Source organism: Talaromyces rugulosus, chromosome IV (genome assembly GCF_013368755.1).
Source record: "Talaromyces rugulosus chromosome IV, complete sequence".
Taxonomy (NCBI): Eukaryota; Fungi; Ascomycota; class Eurotiomycetes; order Eurotiales; family Trichocomaceae; genus Talaromyces; species Talaromyces rugulosus.
The window spans coordinates 990,698-1,012,039 of NC_049564.1; the positions used below are offsets into that span (position 1 = coordinate 990,698).

The 21,342-nt window shown below is 48.5% G+C and overlaps 9 protein-coding genes across 9 annotated transcripts; 4 read left to right on the forward strand and 5 right to left on the reverse strand.

Annotated features, from left to right (window-relative positions):
* Positions 1 to 147: 147 nt before the first annotated feature.
* Positions 148 to 510, forward strand: TRUGW13939_07112 (uncharacterized protein; the record flags this gene model as incomplete). Its single annotated transcript, XM_035490254.1, has 1 exon — positions 148 to 510. The coding sequence occupies one exon, from the start codon at positions 148 to 150 to the stop codon at positions 508 to 510; it is 363 nt and encodes a 120-aa protein (XP_035346147.1).
* A 67-nt stretch (positions 511 to 577) lies between these two features.
* Positions 578 to 1,506, reverse strand: TRUGW13939_07113 (uncharacterized protein; the record flags this gene model as incomplete). Its single annotated transcript, XM_035490255.1, has 4 exons — positions 578 to 644; positions 703 to 918; positions 986 to 1,249; positions 1,328 to 1,506. The coding sequence occupies 4 exons, from the start codon at positions 1,504 to 1,506 to the stop codon at positions 578 to 580; spliced, it is 726 nt and encodes a 241-aa protein (XP_035346148.1).
* Positions 1,507 to 2,465: 959 nt separating this feature from the next.
* On the forward strand, positions 2,466 to 3,781 carry TRUGW13939_07114 (uncharacterized protein; the record flags this gene model as incomplete). Its single annotated transcript, XM_035490256.1, has 2 exons — positions 2,466 to 2,802; positions 2,862 to 3,781. 2 exons carry the CDS (start codon positions 2,466 to 2,468, stop codon positions 3,779 to 3,781), a joined length of 1,257 nt encoding a protein of 418 aa, XP_035346149.1.
* A 488-nt stretch (positions 3,782 to 4,269) lies between these two features.
* TRUGW13939_07115 (uncharacterized protein) lies at positions 4,270 to 6,360 on the forward strand (the record flags this gene model as incomplete). Its single annotated transcript, XM_035490257.1, has 1 exon — positions 4,270 to 6,360. One exon carries the CDS (start codon positions 4,270 to 4,272, stop codon positions 6,358 to 6,360), a length of 2,091 nt encoding a protein of 696 aa, XP_035346150.1.
* Positions 6,361 to 6,481: 121 nt separating this feature from the next.
* TRUGW13939_07116 (uncharacterized protein) lies at positions 6,482 to 10,348 on the reverse strand (the record flags this gene model as incomplete). Its single annotated transcript, XM_035490258.1, has 6 exons — positions 6,482 to 7,642; positions 7,694 to 7,821; positions 7,872 to 7,944; positions 7,991 to 8,884; positions 8,935 to 9,846; positions 9,917 to 10,348. The coding sequence occupies 6 exons, from the start codon at positions 10,346 to 10,348 to the stop codon at positions 6,482 to 6,484; spliced, it is 3,600 nt and encodes a 1,199-aa protein (XP_035346151.1).
* Positions 10,349 to 11,915: 1,567 nt separating this feature from the next.
* TRUGW13939_07117 (uncharacterized protein) lies at positions 11,916 to 15,420 on the reverse strand (the record flags this gene model as incomplete). Its single annotated transcript, XM_035490259.1, has 2 exons — positions 11,916 to 14,984; positions 15,052 to 15,420. The coding sequence occupies 2 exons, from the start codon at positions 15,418 to 15,420 to the stop codon at positions 11,916 to 11,918; spliced, it is 3,438 nt and encodes a 1,145-aa protein (XP_035346152.1).
* A 549-nt stretch (positions 15,421 to 15,969) lies between these two features.
* TRUGW13939_07118 (uncharacterized protein) lies at positions 15,970 to 17,415 on the reverse strand (the record flags this gene model as incomplete). Its single annotated transcript, XM_035490260.1, has 5 exons — positions 15,970 to 16,307; positions 16,369 to 16,679; positions 16,745 to 17,070; positions 17,131 to 17,152; positions 17,207 to 17,415. The coding sequence occupies 5 exons, from the start codon at positions 17,413 to 17,415 to the stop codon at positions 15,970 to 15,972; spliced, it is 1,206 nt and encodes a 401-aa protein (XP_035346153.1).
* A 374-nt stretch (positions 17,416 to 17,789) lies between these two features.
* TRUGW13939_07119 (uncharacterized protein) lies at positions 17,790 to 19,441 on the forward strand (the record flags this gene model as incomplete). Its single annotated transcript, XM_035490261.1, has 3 exons — positions 17,790 to 18,122; positions 18,193 to 19,001; positions 19,057 to 19,441. 3 exons carry the CDS (start codon positions 17,790 to 17,792, stop codon positions 19,439 to 19,441), a joined length of 1,527 nt encoding a protein of 508 aa, XP_035346154.1.
* A 224-nt stretch (positions 19,442 to 19,665) lies between these two features.
* Positions 19,666 to 20,769, reverse strand: TRUGW13939_07120 (uncharacterized protein; the record flags this gene model as incomplete). Its single annotated transcript, XM_035490262.1, has 1 exon — positions 19,666 to 20,769. The coding sequence occupies one exon, from the start codon at positions 20,767 to 20,769 to the stop codon at positions 19,666 to 19,668; it is 1,104 nt and encodes a 367-aa protein (XP_035346155.1).
* Positions 20,770 to 21,342: the final 573 nt, after the last annotated feature.

Genomic DNA, 21,342 nt, shown 5'->3' on the forward strand with positions numbered 1-21,342 from the left:
AACTCACGTGACTATATCAACTAAGTTATTTCTTTCCCGACGGCAACAAGTCAAAACAAACACACCCTACGCCACAACATTTGAACAAATCACCTACATTGTCCGTTAGACAACCAGCCGACAATATTTAAATCTCTCTGATTCAAAATGCCACCACAAATTCCAGGAGCCCACCGACGCAACGAGTCACAAATGCTGTCTCGCGGATCCATCCTCCCCGCGGGCTCAACAACAACAACAACCAGCAGCGCCGCCGCAGCCATGTCAGCCACTAAATCGCGGCAGTACGCACACCTGCACTCTCAACTGGCACAGCTGAATGCACACTTGGCCGATACCGAGAACCTGGTGCGTATGACGGCGGTGCAGGCGGGCGATATGCGGTTTTTGGGCGGATATATTGGTGGGCTGTTTATGGGCGCGGCCAAAGTGTTGGGCGAAGAGGGGGTGAAGGGGGCTGCTGCTGGGAAGCATGGGGATAATGAGGCCGTTGTCAAAGAGGAATCGTGAATTTTTCTCTACCAGGGAGGAAACAAATTTATGAGTCTATTTACCATGGTCGATACGATACAGAGATTCAATCCTCTACGACAAAACCGCCTCCAAGGACTACAGCAGGCTCGTTGACACTATGATGCTCATAACTGAAATCACATGGTTAGTTGGGCGTGTACTTGTGTTGGATAATGAATGAGCACAAACCTGAGCGTTCCGACTCCGCCTGCTTCCAGAATGAGTGCGGTCTCTGTCAAGGGCTTTCCGACCCATCGCATGGCAAAAGCGCGCAGAATGTGGCCGTGTGCGACAACCAACACGTCGACTTTGGTGCTGTCTGAGCCGGCGAAGCTTTTCTTGTGGTGTGTTTCTCGGATGCCGGCGATGAACGCGTCAAGGCGGCGGCACACGTCTTCGGGGGATCTAAATACCACCACCAATTAATGTTTTCCCTTCGAATGGGCGAAGAATCGGAAAAAGAAAAGCATACTCTCCCCCCGGACACCCATCTCGCCAGATATCCCACGGCTCTTGGCCGTTCTTCTCCCGCAGCACCTTGATCTCGGCGCTCGTCAGCCCTTCATACTCGCCATAGTCCCACTCGCGGATTGCCTCGGTGATGTCGATGGGTGCGTCTGTGCGGATGGGCTCTTCGTCCTCTGGGCTTCGCGTCTCCTTCCACGGAAGCCGCTCTTTGCATCCGATCTGCAGCAGTTCGAGCGTTCGCTGCGCGCGTTTTCGGGGGGATACGTAGCTGTCAATCAACTACGTCAGTCCCGAAGAGGGGGGAAAAAAAGAAGAAGAAGAAGAAGAAATAATAAGGGGAAAATACACATGTGCGAGTCGTTTGGGCGCAATCAAGCGGTCGTTCCCAACCAGCGCTTTGCCCGTAGCCTTGACTCGTTTCTCGCCATTGGCGGTGAGCGGGATGTCGCTGCTGCCCGTGTGTCGCCCATTGAGAGACCATTCGGTCTCGCCATGGCGGATTATGAAACACCGTGGAGTTGGCATGCTGTGCTGTATTGCTGGAGTAGTTGACAGTTTGAAGATGGTTCCTGGGCTTTCCCCTCGATGACGTTCAGCCCCGCCGGTGGAGCTGACTAAGGCTGTATATACTTGTTTTGACAATAGTATGCTATTTTATCATAGTTCGCACAATGGTTGCTCTACAAGTAGTCAGGGAGGAATGGGCATATCGATAAGGAGATTAATTTATTAAAAACACTTTATATTTGTCCTTCACTATTTGTGTATGATTTGACTATACGTTTGTTTTGAATGACACCATCACATGGATGTTTTACGGTACTTTACAATCCAGGCCGGATACCAGTTACAATACGGCTTTCAACTAGACAAAACAATAGCTATACAAGTGTATTTATTAGCCTTACAGGGTCAGGTAACGAAACATGTAGTTTTGAAGAGGTGTTTTGGCATGTGATTTGTCAGCCTTGGCAGCACCCGCCGTGATTGGTCCCGCCCACAAGGCTGACAAATCTGGTGCCTGAGAAAGCCGCAGCTGCTTCTCTTTTTGGACTTTCTTGAATTTCGATGGCGCAATGCCAGCGACATGCTTTCTCTCGTGCTATAACATTATATTCCGAGGTGTTATTCAATCATTACCTATTCTTTCCCCTGAAATTGTCTGAGATGACCCGATTCCGTGCGAACCGCCCCCGCGCCACTACCTCTGAACTGGTACTACTACGTACTTGGATGTGATCAGTAATCTTTTTCCAACATTCGCAAACGCTCAGATAAACATTTCGCGCGTGACTTTGTCGATGGGATCTGTACGGTCAGCTATTTTTGATATTACGGAAGAAAGAAACTGCTTATAAAGCTGGGCCCGCGGTTGGTGAATTTTCATGTTGTGGCGACAAAATTGATCGACCAACGACGACAACAACACAAACACTTTAGCTCGTATCTTCCATAAGCAAGAGCTGAAACGAAGACGTATCGTGATGCCCCGGACACGAACGAAATTCATCTGGCCTCCGCCGAACCTGGTGGGGGACCACAGCGCTGAACAGCAACAACAACAACAACAACAACAACAACCGCAGAAGAAACAGAAGCTCGAGTCGAGCGAACAGCTACCTAGCAATCCACACACACGTACAATGCGCTGGAATAATGATAATTCGCCGGCACCCAGCGACGCGCAAGAAAGCACGCAGTCGTCTCAGGCGGAATGGAATCCCAAGTCCAACGATGCGCCGCCCTCGTTTGAAGCTGTCTTCAGAGCGCATTTGCAGATTCCGCTTGAGAAAGTTATTAAGAATTATCAAAACTGGCGACGTGAGTGACCTTTTTTCCGCCACTATCTATAGTTTCAACACGACTGACAAAGAATGTAGGACATGGCTCGGTTCACGACGACTATTGTATGATGTGCCATCGGCCCCGACCCGCAGGCCTCGTCCCTTGCTATACATGCCGGAGATCGTTTCACGACGAGTGCATGCCTCCGGGCTCGCTATATAATGATGTGAAGCAGTGGTATTGCGCCGTCTGTGTCCAGCGCAACTGGCATGTGCATCCTCCGACCATGACTCCTCCGGCGTCCCCTCCTCGCCTATCTGCGCAGCTTCCCACGGAATCGACACATAACGTGTCTACTACGGATATAAAACCCGCGCATGAGACGACTGCAGAGGACTCGCAGGCGCTGTCCATTCTGGCTGAGATTTCCAGATCGATGCATCGCGATGTTTCGCACTCGCAACCTCCAAGTCATAACCATAATCATAATCATAACAACAACAACGAAAATACTGGAAATACTCGCAATTCATATATAACAACCCCCAAACCGTCGGCGCGGCCAGGCCCCCTAGCCCAGCCGTCTCCATCCACGCAGAGCTTCTCCATGCTCGACTCGCACGCGCGCAAGTCTCGCTTTGCAACGCTCTCGTCCGAAGTCGACTCTGCCCTCTGGGTGCTCTACCGCGAGCTCGAGAGCGCGACATCGCTTCGCCAGCGCATCGCCGAGCTGGAAGCCGAGGTGGTCAAACTGCGTCAAGACGTCAGTATCCGCGACAACCAAATCATCCTATCGCAGCGATCTACCCAGGCTAGCCCCGTATCACAGGCAGAACTGGAGCAATTGCGCACCAAGGCTGCTAATTGGGACGCTTGTGGCCCGGAACTGGAGCAGCTGCGCGCAAAGAACGATGCATTGGAACAGAGCCTGGGAGACGCGCGTATCGAGTGTGCGTCCAAAGACGAGGCTTTGAATGAATGGAAAGGCCGACTGGCAAGTCTGATTGGGCCATAACATATTACACATATATATGAATGGACCCTTTTCAGGTCTCGTTTGATTTCGTTGTTTGTATTATATTCACCTATTAGCACGGTGTACGGCGCATGTATTTGTTAGTTTTTATTTGGGAATACATTTAGGCAACTTGCATATGCATATTATTGATCAGTTGATGTACTTTCATGTTATACAGCTTGTCCATTCAACAATGACATCTGACCCCTCCAAGGGCTTATCGATAAGATCAACATTGACATAACATTCGAACTCTTCTGAGTGCGTAGCCTAGAAATAACATTGGAGATAAGTAATCTAAATCTTTTCCAATCACTTGATTAGTTATTCAAGGTATATGAGTAATCATCAATTGATGTATGTATCTGTTCCTAGACGACGTTCCACTGCCAAAGGTGGGGCTCTTTCTTGCCCACTAACCTTTTTTCCCCAATGCAATAATTTACACTACGCTGTATACCTGAGATGCAACAGACGAAAACAGGATGGCTCGCAAACAAAAGCCAGCCACACGAGACCCGTCTAAACTAACGGGGAAACCTCTCAGTGAAACCGTAGTCCCGTCGCAAATCTACGGTCCTGAGAATGGACCACCCAGCAGTTCCCCCCAAAATGCAGAGAACAAATATACCCAAGGCTGGCTCACATCGCCAGATCTGTACGAAACAGACCTCTCGTTTCCACCAGTTGCCATGGAACGATTGTCCAATTTCTTGCTGGCGAATCCAAACATGAATGCGTCGCATTTGTTCCGTGCGGATATTTTGTTTGATAGCTCGGGGGAGCTGAAGACTCCGCAGGAAAAGGAGAGGCTGTTGGCGTTGAAATCTGGTACTCTGGGTGATGAAAATGAAGGCAGTCATGAAGAAGATCAGAGTAATACAAAAGAGCCTACGCAGCAGCAGCCGCAGCAAGTAGAAACGAGGATCCCGGCGGTTGAAATCGAGGGTCTGGAATTGAGCAAAACTGTGGTCCTAACATTGATACCCCGGAATCTGAATCTGGACAAGCCGCTGGACCAGACCTGTCATTTTTACAAAGGTACAATGGTATCTTCTACGTCAGGAAAAACGGTGGAAAGATTTCTGTGTATCCGTTTCCCGCACATTGACTCTGTCGAGGATATACCGTTTTACCATCCCCGGATTCGAGGATTCGCTTTTATGTATGATTTTGAAAAAGAAGAGTCGTACGAAGAAGAACACACAAATCCGGGCAAAGGCACGCTGTCTCTGCACATACTCCCATTCCCGGCTTCGGAAGGCTTCGATCCTTTCCCAGCAAGACTGGAACGAACACTGCAAGCTCTCTTGAGCACGCAAACCCGTCTAGCCCGAAACACAAAGCCCATGTCATCAGCATCATCTCAGTCCGGCTCAGCGGACCCAGGCAAGGAACAAGTAGACGACAGCTACAATCCGTTCCAAGACAACCTGATCCCCCGCCATCTCATACAAAACACATATACCCGCCTTAAACTGACATATGCGCAAGATCTGTGTCGGGACTGGGTCGAGACTACAGAGCCCTCAAAGCATGTCTTTGAAGACTTGTCTATTACTGCCTTTCTGATCGAGCTGTGGCGGAACATGTATGGAGTGGCACCCAAGGCTGAGCAGAAAGAAGGCGAAAAAGACGAAAAAAAGTTGTTCCCCGGGTTCGTCGACGTCGCCTGCGGAAACGGTGTGCTTGTTTATATCCTCCTGATGGAAGGCTACAAGGGCTGGGGCTTTGATGCACGCCAGCGCAAAACCTGGTCGATTTTTCCGGATTGGGTGCGGCAGAATCTGCAGGAATCACTGTATATTCCCAAACCATTTGCTGTAGCCCGTTCTCAAGGAGAGGACGGTATTAGCGAGCTTACAAGCAATGGAATCGCATACCACACGGGTGAATTCCCAAGGGACACGTTTATCATCTCCAACCACGCCGACGAACTCACCGTCTGGACGCCACTGATGGCCGCTTCAGCGTGCCCGGAAGCTCCGCTGCCGTTTGTATCTATTCCATGCTGCTCGCACTCGCTGTCTGGCGCGAGGTTTCGGTATCCGCCGCCAAAGAAGCAGAAAAGCAAACCTACCAAGGACGACGATGAAGAAAAAGAAGAAGAGCAACCCGCAACAGGAGACCTCAAAGCCCTCCGCAAGGCCAAAATAGCTGCTAGCACTGCCCAGCCTAGCGCTGACCTTGAGTCTACAGCGGTCTTGAACTCCATGTACGGCTCGCTGACGGCAAAGACCCAGAGTATCGCCGCCGAGCTCGGGTACGACGTTGACAAGACGCTGCTTCGCATCCCGAGTACGAGAAACATGGGTGTGGTTGGAGGCATAAAGTCGGCGGTGCAGAAACGGATGAATCGACGGAATGTGACAGAAGCTAATCAGGATGTAGAAGAATTGATCGCAGAGATTGTTCGAAGAGAGTGCGCCAGAGAAGGAGGCATTGACGCCGCGGCGAAGATCTGGATACAGAGGGCCATGGGTTTGCAAAAGGGCAAGAAAAGCGGTGGTGGTGGACATATCATAGATCATAGTTCTAACCTGGACTCAAAATTACATGAAGACAGCTCGTGCTGACGAATTCGCGCATATGAGATTCGCTGAAGGAGCATCGACAAAAAAAAAACCCATCCCATCCCATATCTAAATAAACGTAAATATATTTATTCAAGGTGAATGCCAGAGTAACATAATTCATTCAAGCGCGCACACCAACCCTGGAACGAACCCGTGTATTGTCCATGGCTCTGCCTTTTCCTTTATCGTTGGTGATCCCATTCACTGCCGACCTCACTGGTATGCCGGATATCCTGCTCATATTTTGGACAGCTCGGCCAAAGTCGATCGTAGTGTAATCAGAAGGCACATGTTCACCACTGACAATGCACAGGACTTTCATGCCAGGCTTGTACACCAGCCCACTGAGCAGTTTCGGAGTGATGAGGAAATATTGGCTTCCTCCAGTGCCGCCGACACCGTCAGCACTGCCCTCGGCGGGCTTACGAGGTGCACATGCAATATCCACCATCCGTTCGTGGACCATCCTTTCATTTCTCGGATCCATACCTTGGTTGATCTCGTCGACAACACGGAACGGAGACGCCGACAGGGATTGAAGGGCCATCAGATAGAAGATGGTACTGACGGCACGTTCACCTCCAGACTGTCGATGTGAATCGAGAATTGATAGGTTTTCATGTTCACGGAACTTGACCTGGATCTGGATCGACCATTGGTCGAAATCACTGCGGCCTTTCTCTCCGTTTGGCCCGGGCTCTTCTTCCACCTTGTCTACGGTGACCTGGCCGGCACAGCCAATCCGTGCAAAAGAGTCCGAGAACGCGCTAGATATCTTCTCAACAAGGGCATCTAGTCTAGGTTCCCATTCATCCCGAATCTCGGCTATGGCATATTCAATGTCGGCGAGCTTGGTTTGGTATGCTGATAGTTTGTTTTGTAGCTTATCGATGGCCTTTTGCCGATCTTCGAATTCTTTGATTAAACCAGCACTGCCTTCATGGGTTAGCTCAAGGTGTGCTTTCTCCGAGTCGATATCGGCATCGAGTTGATCCACGGTCATGACGTGGGCATGGTGGGAATCGAGCAGCTCCTTTAGATCTGGTTGGGTTTTTGCAAGTTCTATGGCTTCGGTTGCTTGTCGTTGGTATGCAAGTCCAGTTTTAGCCGACTCTCTCTGTGCCTCTGAAGCCTTTTTGACCTCCTCTTTCTTGGATTCAAGGATATTTTGAATTTCGACATTGCGGGCCTTGACATTGCCAAAGTCCGAAAAGGCTTCGATATTTCGAATTTCTGCGAGTAGAAGATCTTGATGAAGCTTGCGAAGCGATTCTACCGCGTCCTATCGTAGTATTAGCACTTTTGCTGTTGAAAATGAACCGAATAAACCAACCGCATAGGCAACAGCAGTCTCCGCTTTTTCAATTGCGGTTTGATCCTGTTTGCTGCGGATCTCTAACACGCGGGTACGAACTTGTTCGAAATTTTCCTGCGCATCTCGTTTTTTCTCCTGTTCTTGGTCTGAAAAAAATGTTAGCATATTTTTCATTTTTCGATATCAGGAATCATACTAAGCATTTCTGGTAGCGCCCTGAATTTGACGAGTGCCGTTTGTTTGTTCGATTTCTCTTGTTCAAGTCCGACCTAAAAAGTTAGCAGTTAATCCTTTACCCAAATTGCCTCAGCTTACCTTTTCTTTCTCCTTGGCTTTGAATTCTTCCTTGAGAAGTTCTGCCTTGGCCCTCTGGGCATTGATCTCCTGTTGGATTTCGTTTATTTCGTCGTTGCAGCTAGAGATGACGTCTAGCAACTCTTGCTTCAACGAGACATCTACCGGCTGGTCCGTCCATATCCTTGCTGGTCGTACTGTTTTCACTTGCGTGGATGTCGCTCCAGGACCATACTCTCGCCTTCTATTCACTTTGTATGATCGTTTCCCGGAGACCCAACTGTTGATAGCCGTATTCTTTTCCATCCGGGCATATTCTTGATCTGATATGTCTCGGAGAACGATTGGGGTCCGATGGAGGAATTGTTCGTTGCAGAGCATGGCTATGACAGGCTCAGGGCCTGTTAGGTAGTCTTTAGCCCAACCGTCAAACCCTAGATCGTGTAGTTCGTTATCTGAAAGGGGCGATTTCAAATCGTTTAACCGAGTTGTACAGTTCCTGATGCTAACATCATGTAGCCGCAGCTCGCCATTCAGAGCTTTTTGCAAAGTCCTGAAATCTTTCGTGCTTTGGGTAGTGAAAGCTAGATGGTCGTTTCGTTGCAAAAGAGTCTCGAGTGCGTCGGCATATTTGGGATCCTTAATCGAACATGTTACCAGCGCTGGTCCAAACACTTCTGCTTCAAATTGATCCTGGTTGTCTCGGATCCACTGGTAGGCTTTGTGCGTATCAGAAGAAAGTTTCTTTAGTCGAGCCTCTTGCTGTCCGCTCTGAGAATCAAGATTTTCCAACTCGTTTTCTGCCTGTTGCTTCCGATTCTTCCTCTCCTGTAGTTTCCCAAAGATTGGCCGGCGACCATTCCTTAAATCTTCGCCTTTAGCTTCAAGATCTCTCATCTCTCTGGTCAATGATCGCTAAACGAAAGATTAGTATCACGAAAAACACGTATGAAGACAAAGCTTACAATACGCTCATTGTAGTAATCGATATCAAAATCTTCCGGCTCTTCCTCCATCTGTCGCGTGATACGATTGATCGACTGTTGCACTTTGAATAAATTTTGCTGGTGGCTCGAGCCAGTTTTCTTTTCTGCTTCGATCTGCGCAGCAAGATCTTTTATCGCATCCTCGTGTGCTTCTATCCTATTCGCAATTTCGGTAGTGGTGGATTCTGCCCTATTAAACTTCTGGCGCTTGTACTTCACCATGTCGTCCGTCTTGCCATAATAATCCTGTTTTTCGTTGACTGCTCGCAAAGCAGGAGCCAGCTCGTCTTTCAACTCTTGTAGTTCCCTTTCGAGTCGAGCTCGGTGTTCTTTAATTTCACTAAAAGTAACGAGATAATCCGTGTATACCACATAAGGGCGAGAAAGCTTCATTATTTCAATGCGCCTTTTGATTTGGGCTCTCTCTCTCATTCTTTCGACATCCGCTCTTTGTAATTCTTGACGGTTTTCCAAGTTTGTGAGGTGATCCCGGTCGCCTTTATTATCTAGGAGAAGTTTCTTCTGCTCGGCCCTTAGCGTTTTGAGAGAATCGTGCCATTCAATCATTTGTGGTCCTGCAGCAGCTCTTTGAGTCGAATGTAACAACTCCACGGGAGAAAGAGCAGCAAATTCGCTGACTTTGTCCTGTGGAAGGAACTGGCAGAGATTGTCAACCTGGATAGAGAACGTCCTGGCTACTCTCTGGACTTGGTTTTTGTTTGCGTCTTTGCCATTGATGGTGAAACTGGTTTTATTGCCGTCATGCTTGATAGTTCGACGAATGATTGGGTTCGACTCGAATGGAGGGCCGCGCGCGAGCTCAATCTCGATGACTGCTTCTTTGCAGCCATGTTTCACGAATTCCGAGGCGTCTTTTGCACGTCCAAGGTGCTAAAAACAGAATGTGTTAGTTTGGGATAGCTCGAACCGTTTTCTCATAAAAAAAAATAATAAGGCTCACCTGAGGTCCCCAGCCCAAACCCAAACATATCGCACAAACGAGAGTACTCTTGCCCGTCCCGTTAGGGCCGATGACCATGTTCAGTTTCGGACCTGGAAAAAACTCGGCAGATGTATACGTGACAAAGTCCTTCAACTTGATCCGGACGATTGCACCAGGTTGGAAATCGCCGTGTGTGCTGTAGCCATCAGGCAGCCCCGCCCTGGTCAATGGGACCTTTTGCGTCGGTCTATCTGCGTCGTCTTCATCGTGTTCCTCATTTTGGCTTGCGTTGTTATCAGTCTCATCGGGCGCTTCGATTCGGGGCCGTTTGCTGCCATTTGATGATTGCGAAAAGGGTGTTGTGCCTCTGACAGAGCGATCATCTTCATCCGAATCGTCTTCGACGCGTCTGCGACGTCGTGGACCAACAGATAGCCGTGACGACGACATCTTCTGCTAGAAATGAAGTCCACCCCTAGCCGTACAAGGAGTGTTTAGAAACTGCGACGAGCTCTCAAAACGGCCGTCGACTCATGTCGAGAACAACCTGCAATATTTTCTTTGCTGGTTTCCCCCACGCGGCAGTGACGCGACGACGCGCAACGGATTACAGCCGTACGCGGAAGGCGGTATACCATGGCAGAAATAAGCTATTTCTCGGTCTTTCCGCTACGACAGATGAAAGCCCAAACAAAACCGTGGATCGCATTTGCAGAGTATTTTTCTCCAAAAAAAAGTCAGGAACATCATGGCGCCATCTCGGAGGGTCCTACGGAGCTTTTTTGTCACCGGTGCAATCATCACCATTACCATTGGCGGCAGTCTTTACGGCGCCGAATTGAAGACCAAGCAAGAAAAAAGAGAGGTAAGCTGAGATTATTTTTCTACTGAAATATATGACATAGATCTAACTTTGGAATACTAGGCGACGGAAAAATCTTACCAAGCGACTTATGACGAAAAGATCCGGTCCCTCCAAAGTGCACGAGACCACCTGGTGTCAAAAAGGCTCGCAGTCGAGAGACAGTTGAACGAATTGGAAGTAAAGGTGGCAGAGAGGGCGCGAAAGAACCTCAACTCGTCGGCAAACAACTCGAATAAAGATGATTCTTCAAAGTGAGAGGGCAATAAATGAGCCGCTACCTAGGCAGAGAAGTATCTTGCGGCTGTAGTCAGCGCTCTGTTCGACAGGCTGCCAAACCCAGGCCACCATCTGATTGCAATTAGCATACAATGGGGAACCGCTTTCCACGCCAAATGGGCTGTGACACTCGACTCGTGCTGGTTATGCGTACCGACGCTTCCGGAGCCAGCATACCAGAATGCCAAGGCCTTCAGGAGGTCTCTCGATTGTCACCATGAAGCAGAGCTTGAAGGTCGCCATTCAAAACTCCAGACCAGATTGCTATATTAGCTTTTCGAATTGAAATGGAACCATCCTGAACCCATCGTCCAGCCTGGCACTAGCAGCCAATAGAACCACACCCATGTGTTCTTCATGAAGCGCCAGGTTGAGGGTCTCTACTCCTACGACTATCCCAGGAAGAGGATTTTTCAACAAAAAACTCGGAACATATGCAGTGGCTACGATGCACTATGATCTCATGGATAAATTTCAAATGGGATTTCTTTTCAATAAAGAACGTGGCCAGCCACCTAAGTCATTGTATATTTTATTTAGATGACACAGAAATCAAGGCTTTCTCGCGATATTGTTTTATCCAATTTCTATATACGAACTCGTGAGTGAGTGAGTGAAAAATGATAAAAAAAGAAAAAAACGAAACAGGGTATAATATCATCAAAGAAACGTGACCAATCTATAACAATCCGAAAGCAAACATTTCCGTATATCCCCTAACCGTCCTCGAATTATATAAGTTGTCGTTTAAAGGAATGAATCAGGTACGTGTCCAAAAATTTATGGACTTTATGAAAACAAAGTGGAAAAAAGAGCGTGGGGAAGTCGAGTTTTTAGCTTCAACTGAGCAAAGCCCACTCATCTCTATAAATTGATTCAATCATCAATGACGCCCTGAGCCAACGCAGCCAAGCTGGCTTCATATCTCGCCGGATTATGATCACTCAGCATGCCCGAGGTAAATCTGAGCTCACTAAAATACGACTCGACATTTCGAATGAACTTGAGTTGGGCTCTGGTAGCCGGCCGGCCAAGCTGGGGATGGCTATCGTGTGTAGTCGCTGCTGTTGTGAAGGGGTTCCGCTGCAAGACGCGCATAGTATCGACAACGAAGACTTCGCCGGGGGGTATGAGTTTGGGCGCTGTCATCTCTTCACGAAGGCTTTGAAGGGCAGACCACGCCCAGCTATCCTCACCGAGGCCCTCTCCAGCGTTCATTGGTATTGGGGGTTGGTTGACGTAGAACTTATTCACAATACTCTGTCTTAGGCCGTCCAAAAGACGCGAGCGAATGTGCGACTTCGAGCCGGTGGTATCATTTTTGAAAGACAACGCCACGGCTCGAAAGTCGTGCAAAGTACCAAGTGATAGACTGGGGACGATATCTTTCCCATTGATGACGGTAGTGATGAGACCACGCGTGGCTCGCCGTAGGAAAGGTGACATGCATGCTGGTGGGCCAAATGCATAAACGTGGATTGGCCGATTCGGTGGCAGGGAAAAGACTCTGTCTGCTTGTTGCTGATGATCTGCCGTTAAAAGCAGAGGACCTGCTGCTTGAAGAGCTGACGCTGTCACGAATGAAGGGCCCTGAGTTTGATTGCTAGGCTGCGAGACCATTGTCGCCAGGATTGCTGCAACACCGCCACCGAGTGAGTGACCGCAAAAAATCACACCGTAGTCTGGAAATTCTTCAAGCGCAGCTTTGATTGTTACCATGACTCTTCCTCCGCCACCTTCTAGTAGCCGACTTGCAGAAGCATGCATGCCTTTATGAACTTTCCAGCTTCTACCTTGCCACTCTAGGTCGTCGTAGTCGCAGGTCATGTCCGTCAATATATCCTCAAAGCCCCAAGTTCCTCGCAAAGTCAACACCACGGCTTTGGATTCGTGATCGAGGGAAAGGTAATGCACGAGTGGAAACCCAGATTGCGTTTCTCCGATAGAGTTGCTACCGCCATCGGGATCAACATATGATGAAAGGAGGATGGTAGATGGAGGGAGACCGGTCATATTAGAAAACGAACTATGCTCATGATTATCCGAGTCATGGTGCTGAATCATTTTCTGATTGTGTGGTATCCCCATAACCTTGAGCGCATTTGAGCCATATGATGCAGACGAGAAACGACAAAAGCGCCGGACATTATTGACTAAATGATTTTGTGGAAAGATTCCTGGCACAAGGCCGTTGCGATTGAGACCAACAATGGTTGACTCATCTTCATATATACTCTTGCGCGGCCGAGGCGCTAGAATTAGAGAGGTTTCGGAGCCATTTGCCATCGAATAGATACTAGGAACGAATGAATGAGATCTCCGGTGCGACGGCGATGAATCACGGTTCAAAGCTCTATTGATATCTTCCTGTCGAGTTCTAGACAGTGAACTGCTACTCCGAAAGTGTGTCCGAGTAACTGAGGCCGATCCTGGGCGACTGTCGACCGAGCAGATCGAGTATGAGTCAGCATCAGTCCTGTTATTAACTGAGAAGAAGTCCGTCCTTGACGAAGACCTGAGATGCTGAGACGCTTTAGTTGTTATTGGAGACGGTGTTGAGCTATATCTGGAGTAGTCCTTTGGCGGAACCCGAGGAAGTGTCTTATTCACGCTCGCCAACGTAGGTGCTTGAGGTCGATTATTCTCTTTGGCCTTGGGAATTCGAGCTCTTGATGCCATAGAAGCCCCGGCCAGAGTTTCCGTCTTCGGTTTATTGATTGCTTCTGGCAATACCGGTGTGTTGGAGCCACTGGACTTCTTCGGTGCTTTCTTGATAAGGCCTTTCGCACTGCTCACACCGGGCTTTTCTGTAGGTGCAGCTTTCACCTTCTGCGCAAATTTCGAGAGAGATGCTTTGCCAAAAGAATTGCGCGGGGTTTCAGAACCACTCAATGAAGAAGAACTAGTCACACGGCGAGGTCGTTTTTCTCCTTTATCAGTAATTGTTTCCGTCGAGTCAGATAACTGAGGAGTTTTATGGGCGGGGTCATTCTTGGCGAACTTGGTTTTCTCGGTGCCATTGCGTGGATTAGACGCCGTTTTGGATTGATGAGATACGTTTCGGTTATTTTTGTGTTTATTAGACAAAATTGGCGAGGTCGGGGGGCAATGAAGGTCCTCTGGATGTAAATCTGCGCTTTGAGATTCATTGAATGCTGTGCGGAACACTATTGTGTGCTTCGGGAGGCGCCTTGCTCCCACAGAGACTTGCTCGTTGTGAAATCTTTCCTCGACCATCGTTGTTCCTGGCGGAGCAGCGATTTCAGCGGTGTCATCGTCATAGACATCAACTGTGACAGTGCGTGCAGTCACCAGGTCTGTCCTTACAGAAGCACGGCTACCTTTTGGTAGTTGTTTCATGATGTATAGACGAATGTCCTCGTCGGACAGTTGGGGTTGTTCTTCAGGCGAGAAATTCCAACGCTGACCAGGGGTATTTGGGCGCGAACCAACATGTTCCAACGCCTCGAAGGGTTCTTCGTTTCTCCCAGGAGATAGAAATGACGTTGGACGAGATGATAAGCCGTTCGTGGTGCTCTCTGCGTATTCTTGTGTCTGAGTTCCGATAACGTCGGCCCTCAAGCCATTGTCTAAGATCACAACATCCCAGATGGTGACTTCGCCCTCACTTTCGCGCAGTTGCCTCTCGGTATTCAGTCTTCCCCAGCGTTGTAACAGGGCAAACCCAATCGAGCCGACGAGGAGATCCCCCACTCCCACCAAATCATTGTCGTCGCCCCCTTCGTTCTTGCTAAATTCGCGATGAATGAGCGTGATGATGGCTGCAATGGCTCGTGAGGACTCCGTTGATCCTAGGATTGCATCAAGCGTATAAAGCAGGTTCTGAGTCAGGTTCGATAGCGAAGAAAGCGTGACTTCAGATAGATGGAACCCCGCAGCCGCAAAGAAGGAAGCCGAGGTCACTGTCGAGTGCAACGCCTCCAACTACGAGCGAGTGAAACAAGTCAGCTAGTCTGTTGATACAAATATGATTGTCTTGGGGCTTGTTTACACTGCGTTCCAGGACAGATTCTGCTTCCAACCGGCCAAGTTCGCCATTGCTGCGTCCTGCCACATCGCGGCCGGCCCTCGTCAGGACGGCCTCTACAAGGGCTCTGCTGAGTTCTAGGCCTGTGAGGGTCGTGACCCTGGCCCCTCCAATGGCCGCACCGCCGAAATACGTCCCAACGCGTAGAGAAAGCGAAGTCGACTGGGCGATGAAGGATACCACGGACGCAATCGATTTCGGGAGTAGTGTCGCGCCTATGGCAGCAGCGCGGCTTATCGGTTTCGAATGATCGCTTGGATTTTCGTCATCGGTGGCACTGGGGGTTTGTCGCGAATCGTGAGAAGAATCCTGGATCATTGAACGTTCAGTCATGACTTGAGGATATCATCGTGGATTCTGCACTGTGGTGGTTGAGATAGAAGTTGTAGTATACAGAAGCGGGAAGGAGCAAACCAGGCACAGGCAGCGAGAAGAAACACTCTAAGAATAATAAGCAGGCATCCCACGCGATCTAGACGCCGCCGCCTGGTCGAGAATAATAAGAAATGTGTCGATCGAGTCTACGTCAGGGCTGAGGCTGTCTTCAGCATGTGATCGCCCCACGCAGCGAGCGATCTTCAATCCCGGCTCTTCTTCTTCTCTGCGTGTGAGAAATATCAGCCATTGGGTACTGACCCTGAATATCTCTCAAGCCCTAGACCGGGTCAATCGGCAAATGGCACGCGCCCACGTCAGTTGCTAATAATTTGATATTGTTGAGACGATACACATGTGGTTCATCACGTCCGCCAATCAGCCACCCCGATTTGGTTTTCATATGCATTGGGCTCAAATTGGTATCAATACCGACTGGCGCTTCGGATCACGGCAAGTTCGCATACAGGAGTTCTACTTGTGAAATCTATTGCAACGGTACAGTATTTACAACAAAGCTTTTAAGTCGCCGCCGTATTGGATTCGCCTGATGGCGTCCCGGCGGCATTCGCCAATAGATGCAATACCAGCAATCAACATGCTTAGGTGAAAATCTGCAAGCAAGCCTTGAAACACGGCTTTGGCACCCTCTTTGCCGTTGATTGCGTAGCCGTATATCGCTGGCCTGCCAACAAATACAGCCTTGGCACCTAGAGCAAGGGCTTTGATGATATCCGACCCTGTCCGGATGCCCGAGTCAAATAGGACAGTCAGGTCTTTTCCAACTGCGTCGACAATCTCCGGAAGAACTTCGAGTGAGCCAATCGCTCCATCTAGTTGCCGGCCTAGGTGTGTTGCAACATTAGCGGCGTGTTAAACGAGAGAAAAACACAAACTGCAACTTACCACCGTGGTTAGATACAACAATTCCGTCGCATCCATATTTCAGCGCATTTCTGGCGTCCTCTACATGCTGGATGCCCTTCAATATAAGGGGGCCGTCCCAGTTCTTTCGCAGAAAAGCGACATCTTCCCAGGTGTGATTGGTCCCAAAAATACTCTGCACCCACTCTCTAGAAGACTCCGCGATGTTTTCTTCAGCTTTCGTGCCAGTCTCTTTCTCAAACTTGGCACGGAATACGGGATCTGTAAGGCCAAATTCCGTTCCAACCCCGGCAAGGAAGGGTAGATATCCATTGTCAAGATCTGCAGGCCGCCTGCGATGGACAAGTCAGCGTAATCTCGGTGATTGAGCATGGGAGAGAGAGGGAAAAAACCTTACCAAGCCAAGGACCAGGTATCCAGGGTGACCACGAGGGCTTCAAATCCATTTTCCTTTGCTCTTTTTAATAGAGACAGTGTGATATCGTTGTCGCGAGGCCAGTACAGCTGATACCATCTCTTACCGCTTCCACTGCTGGTCGCTACGCTTTCAAATGAAGAGCCTGATGCCGTGCTCAGGATATACGGAACGTCGACTTCGGAACATGCTTCGGCAAGTCCTGTCTCTTTGTCGGCGTGCGCAAGAGATTGGACTCCAATGGGCGCCATCAACAAAGGATGAGGATACTTTTGCCCGAATAGCTCAACGGAAGTATCGACTTCAGACTAGAAAAGAACAGTCAGCAACCCTAGAATGCCTAGGAAAGTGACATTCTGAAAACTAACTATCCTTAACATCTTTGGTATTCTACGGTTCCGTTAGTGAACAAAGTAAGTGGATATGTAGTACGCTGATACGTACAGTTTCCATTGGCGAAAAGCAAGACGATTACTGTCCATGGTGGACTTCTCGCCAGCACCGCCAGCGATGTAATTGAACGCGCGCGCATCCATCATTTGACGTGCTTGCTCCTCAAGCTTCCGGGGATCTGTCGTAACCACCGGCCGGCTAGAACCGTACATGGAATTCGCGTATATCGTTTGCTGATATTGGCCATAGTTGTCAGACATTTTGGGGGATAGTCGCAGGCGTAAGTATAGACAGCAAACTCAGAGTCAAGCGAATAATGTTTAGTATACCGCGTAGTTGATTGACAATAATGCTTTGTTGCTGTTGAGAGAAGGCAAGGGCAAATAATAAGAATGACGTACGCTGTAACTACCTATGGAAAAGGTGGGGGCGCCCAGCACGGAAACAGCCGAGGCTCGTTTGCCTGTCTTCGATGCCTTACTTTTCAGGCATTCAATAAACGCCAATAAAACACCATCCCTAGCGCAACATTTAGTTGACTCTACTGTTGAAGGCCCGCGTCAATCGCTCATATATTGGTTTGCTTCGACTGCTGAAGCAACCAAGCTGTTCAGATGCTGGCAAGCCAGGTATCATGCAGTCTCTTTCCTTTGTGCTTGGTGGCCTTTCTCTTCTGGCGGTCTTGATACAGATTTTCTTCAATTCTCAAGCCGGAGTTCCAGTTTTGGCATTATTTACCAATACTGTCTGTTCATCAACTCCTCTGGCTTCAAACTCTCCGCACTCTCCCGGTTGGAGTACGTGGTTTCACCCTGAGCGTCTGGGCTCGACATTATCACCATGGCGCTTTCAAGAACGGAGTATTCTTCATCACCTGGGAGGAAACGGCCCTTGGATTCAAAAAGTGACGCCTGGTTCACCAGAGAACTCGCCACCTAAACACTGTAGTGTAGAGCAGGTGCATCTGGTGCGTAGTTTGATGGGGATCTAATCGCACACGACTGACATGACGACGATGTTGTATTTTGCATTTGTAGCTTTCACGCCATAGTGAGCGATATCCAACACAGACCGCTGGACAGCGTCATTTGGAACTTGTTGATCGCTTAAAAGAGCTAGACGTCCCTTTAAACGGCTCACTTGCCTTTGTCAACAACTGGACCTATTTCACTCAAGATCCGCAGCAAGACTTTGATCAACTCACTTCCACCGGGCCATATGCAGGTACGCTTGCGTCTTTTACCACTGGCACTCGCTTTCGCACACGATATGGCCATTTATTGCCTCAGAACAGAAAAACTAGAATCTGGGCGAGCGACTCGCAGCGTGTTATAGACACCGCAAGATATTTTGCTGCCGGGGTTTTTGGCATTGATTGGGGAAAAGACGGGAAAGCCGAGGTTCAGATTATACCAGAGACTTTGGATCAACACACTGACACTTTGACACCTGGAGACACATGTGTTCAGTTTATCGAAGACACGGTCCTAGGGCATGACTATGGAAAGAACATGCTGGCAGCGTTTCAAAACGCATATATTCCTCGCATAACGGAGCGGCTTCTCTATGAGGAAGAAAATACAGCCCTTGAAAGCTTTTCCAACCTAGAAGTATACAGCATGCAGGAAATGTGTGGATTTGAAACCATCGTGCGTGGCTCTAGCCCTTGGTGCGAAGCTTTCACAAGCAAAGACTGGGATCATTTTGAATATGCGAGAGACATTCTCCATTATTATAGAGCTGGCCCCGGAAATAAATACGCAGCAGTAATGGGATGGCTATGGCTGCACGCCACGGGGCAGCTTTTGAAGGCTGGTCCAAAAAATGGAACCATGTTCTTCAGTTTGTACGTTGGGACCGATCACTTTCAAAAGTGCTTTTGAGCTGATAAAATGTTCTAGTGTTCACGATGGCGATATCGCTCCAGTTCTAACGGCTCTGGATCTGTTTCACGATTCCAAATATGACCCGAATCTCCCCGTGACACACATTGCCAAAGATCGCAAATGGCGCGTATCTACTGTCTTGCCCATGGGAGGACGACTTACCTTTGAACGGCTTCAATGCACATCCAACTCGTTGGAAGAGGCCTTTGTCCGTATAAACATCAACGACGGCGTTGTTCCGTTGCCCGATTGTGACTCCGGTCCGGGAAAAAGCTGTCCTCTGGATAAGTTCATAAAACGGATCCACGAAAGGAAAGTACAAATTGGTGAATTTGTCGATGTGTGTGGGACTAGTGGCGTTGATACAGGAATTACCTTCCTGACACAGCCAGATAATTAGCCAATCGATTCATAATTACATGTTTTGTTGATGGGCATGACGATACCTACGGTTCGATTATAAAGGCTGCCCTTGAATGAACAGATGTTTGCCGTGATGAGGGTATTTTAAAGCCACCGGATAAATAACAGACACGATAGTCAATATCGAAGATACCAATAATCCATACATGTAGTCAAGGATCAACTTCTAGCACTAGGTAGTTGAATATGGGCTAGATTAGCCTATTTTTTTGCACCTCTAATTTTTTTCTCCAAGTTGAGCAAGGCCTGGAGAAACTCATCGTCCTCCCATTTCCCTAGTGCACTGTCCTTCCACTGCTCCCAATCTTCTTCTTCGAGACTAAAGGCCTGCTGCAAGCCCTTAAATAAACTTGTGAATGTTGATTTATCTAGAAAAGACGTTTCTGTACCAAGGCCGAAGAAGAACCTCTGAACTTTTCTACCTTGGGTAACACATTGCGCGAGGTCCTCACGACCTCTTTCTCGAAATATGTCAGCCAATCGCAATTCATCTTGATCTAGTGCGTTATTTCCATCGTAGAATTCCTCCACTGGCCACATCATGCATGGAGAGCAAAAGGCTTCGGCTTTGGATACTGTGTAAGTCCACTCCCAGTCGATAATTCCAACTATATCGAAAGTATCATTAACAAGGATGTGGTCACCTTTGTCATCTGGATGCTTGAGGAAGAACCGGCCATTGGATGATGGGATATCCTTCCACAAACTGTCGACAATCTCGAGACGAAGACGGTGCACGAGGTATATATCAACTGGATCATAAGCGACTATCTCTCCGCTAGCTATCATTGCAAGATAGGATTTGAGTATGGCGCGTGTTCCCTCTAATGAAGAAGAAAAGGGGCCGATGGGACTTTTATTTGCGACCTGAAATGTTGGGCTTTGGGCAAGACCTTTAATGTGAAAATCCCTGGTATTTTCGACCGAGTAGACCAGTGATCCCATTGCGTCAAAGGGATTCTTTTCGATTTCGAGGAATATGTTAACTAGTTGTTGCATTATCTTTTTCTTTTGTGTCGAAGTTATGGCCTGCCATTCCAGAGGCTTTCCGTCCAACTTTTCCATCAAAATATAGCCTACTCCGAGTTCGTTTTTTGGATCAGACTCGCATGCCCAGTGGAAGATTTTGGGTACAGGAATTCGAGTGTGCCGTTGAAGATACATTAATGTAGCAGCTTCGCTTCGAAGGATGCAGTCACGGACTTCGTGGGGCGGCGATGATGTCCTTATGAGGCGGAAACGTGCGAGCCATTTTATATTGTCTTGGAATGTAATCTCTGCGTGACAATTTTGATTTCCCATCATAGCGGATAGACATATTCGAGACAATTCAACAGTACACGGAATATTATCCCTGAGTGTTGACGCGAGCGAGCACAGTTTTAAGTAATCTATACGGCGGCACAGCTCGTCTATATGGCGGGCTTCTGTAGCTGAATATAGAGCAGAATAAGACTCCCAGTCGTCCTAGAACCACTTAGCACAAGAAAGAGACATTTATCTCATCAACGAATCTCCACAAACATCTGGACTTGGACATTTGTGCCATGGGTCTTTAAAATGAGTGCGACATAGATGTCTGTCACAGAGCAAGCAGTCTCCTGCTCGTTGTGCCGCTGGTTCTACACAGCTGTCCCATTGACATGACCACAGAGGCATTGAGGACTACTAGTGAGCCAGCAGGGCACTGACAGCTATATCGCGAGACAATTTTGCTGTGCATATAATTCGCAAGTAGGTGATTAAAATTAAAAAGGGGAGGTGGGAAACAAAACAATAATACAAGGCAACATCGAAACTCGCCTTACTAATCGGCATTAACCAATCAGAATGTTTGTCTTTATTTACTTCGCGCACCAGTTCATGGCATTTCCCGTG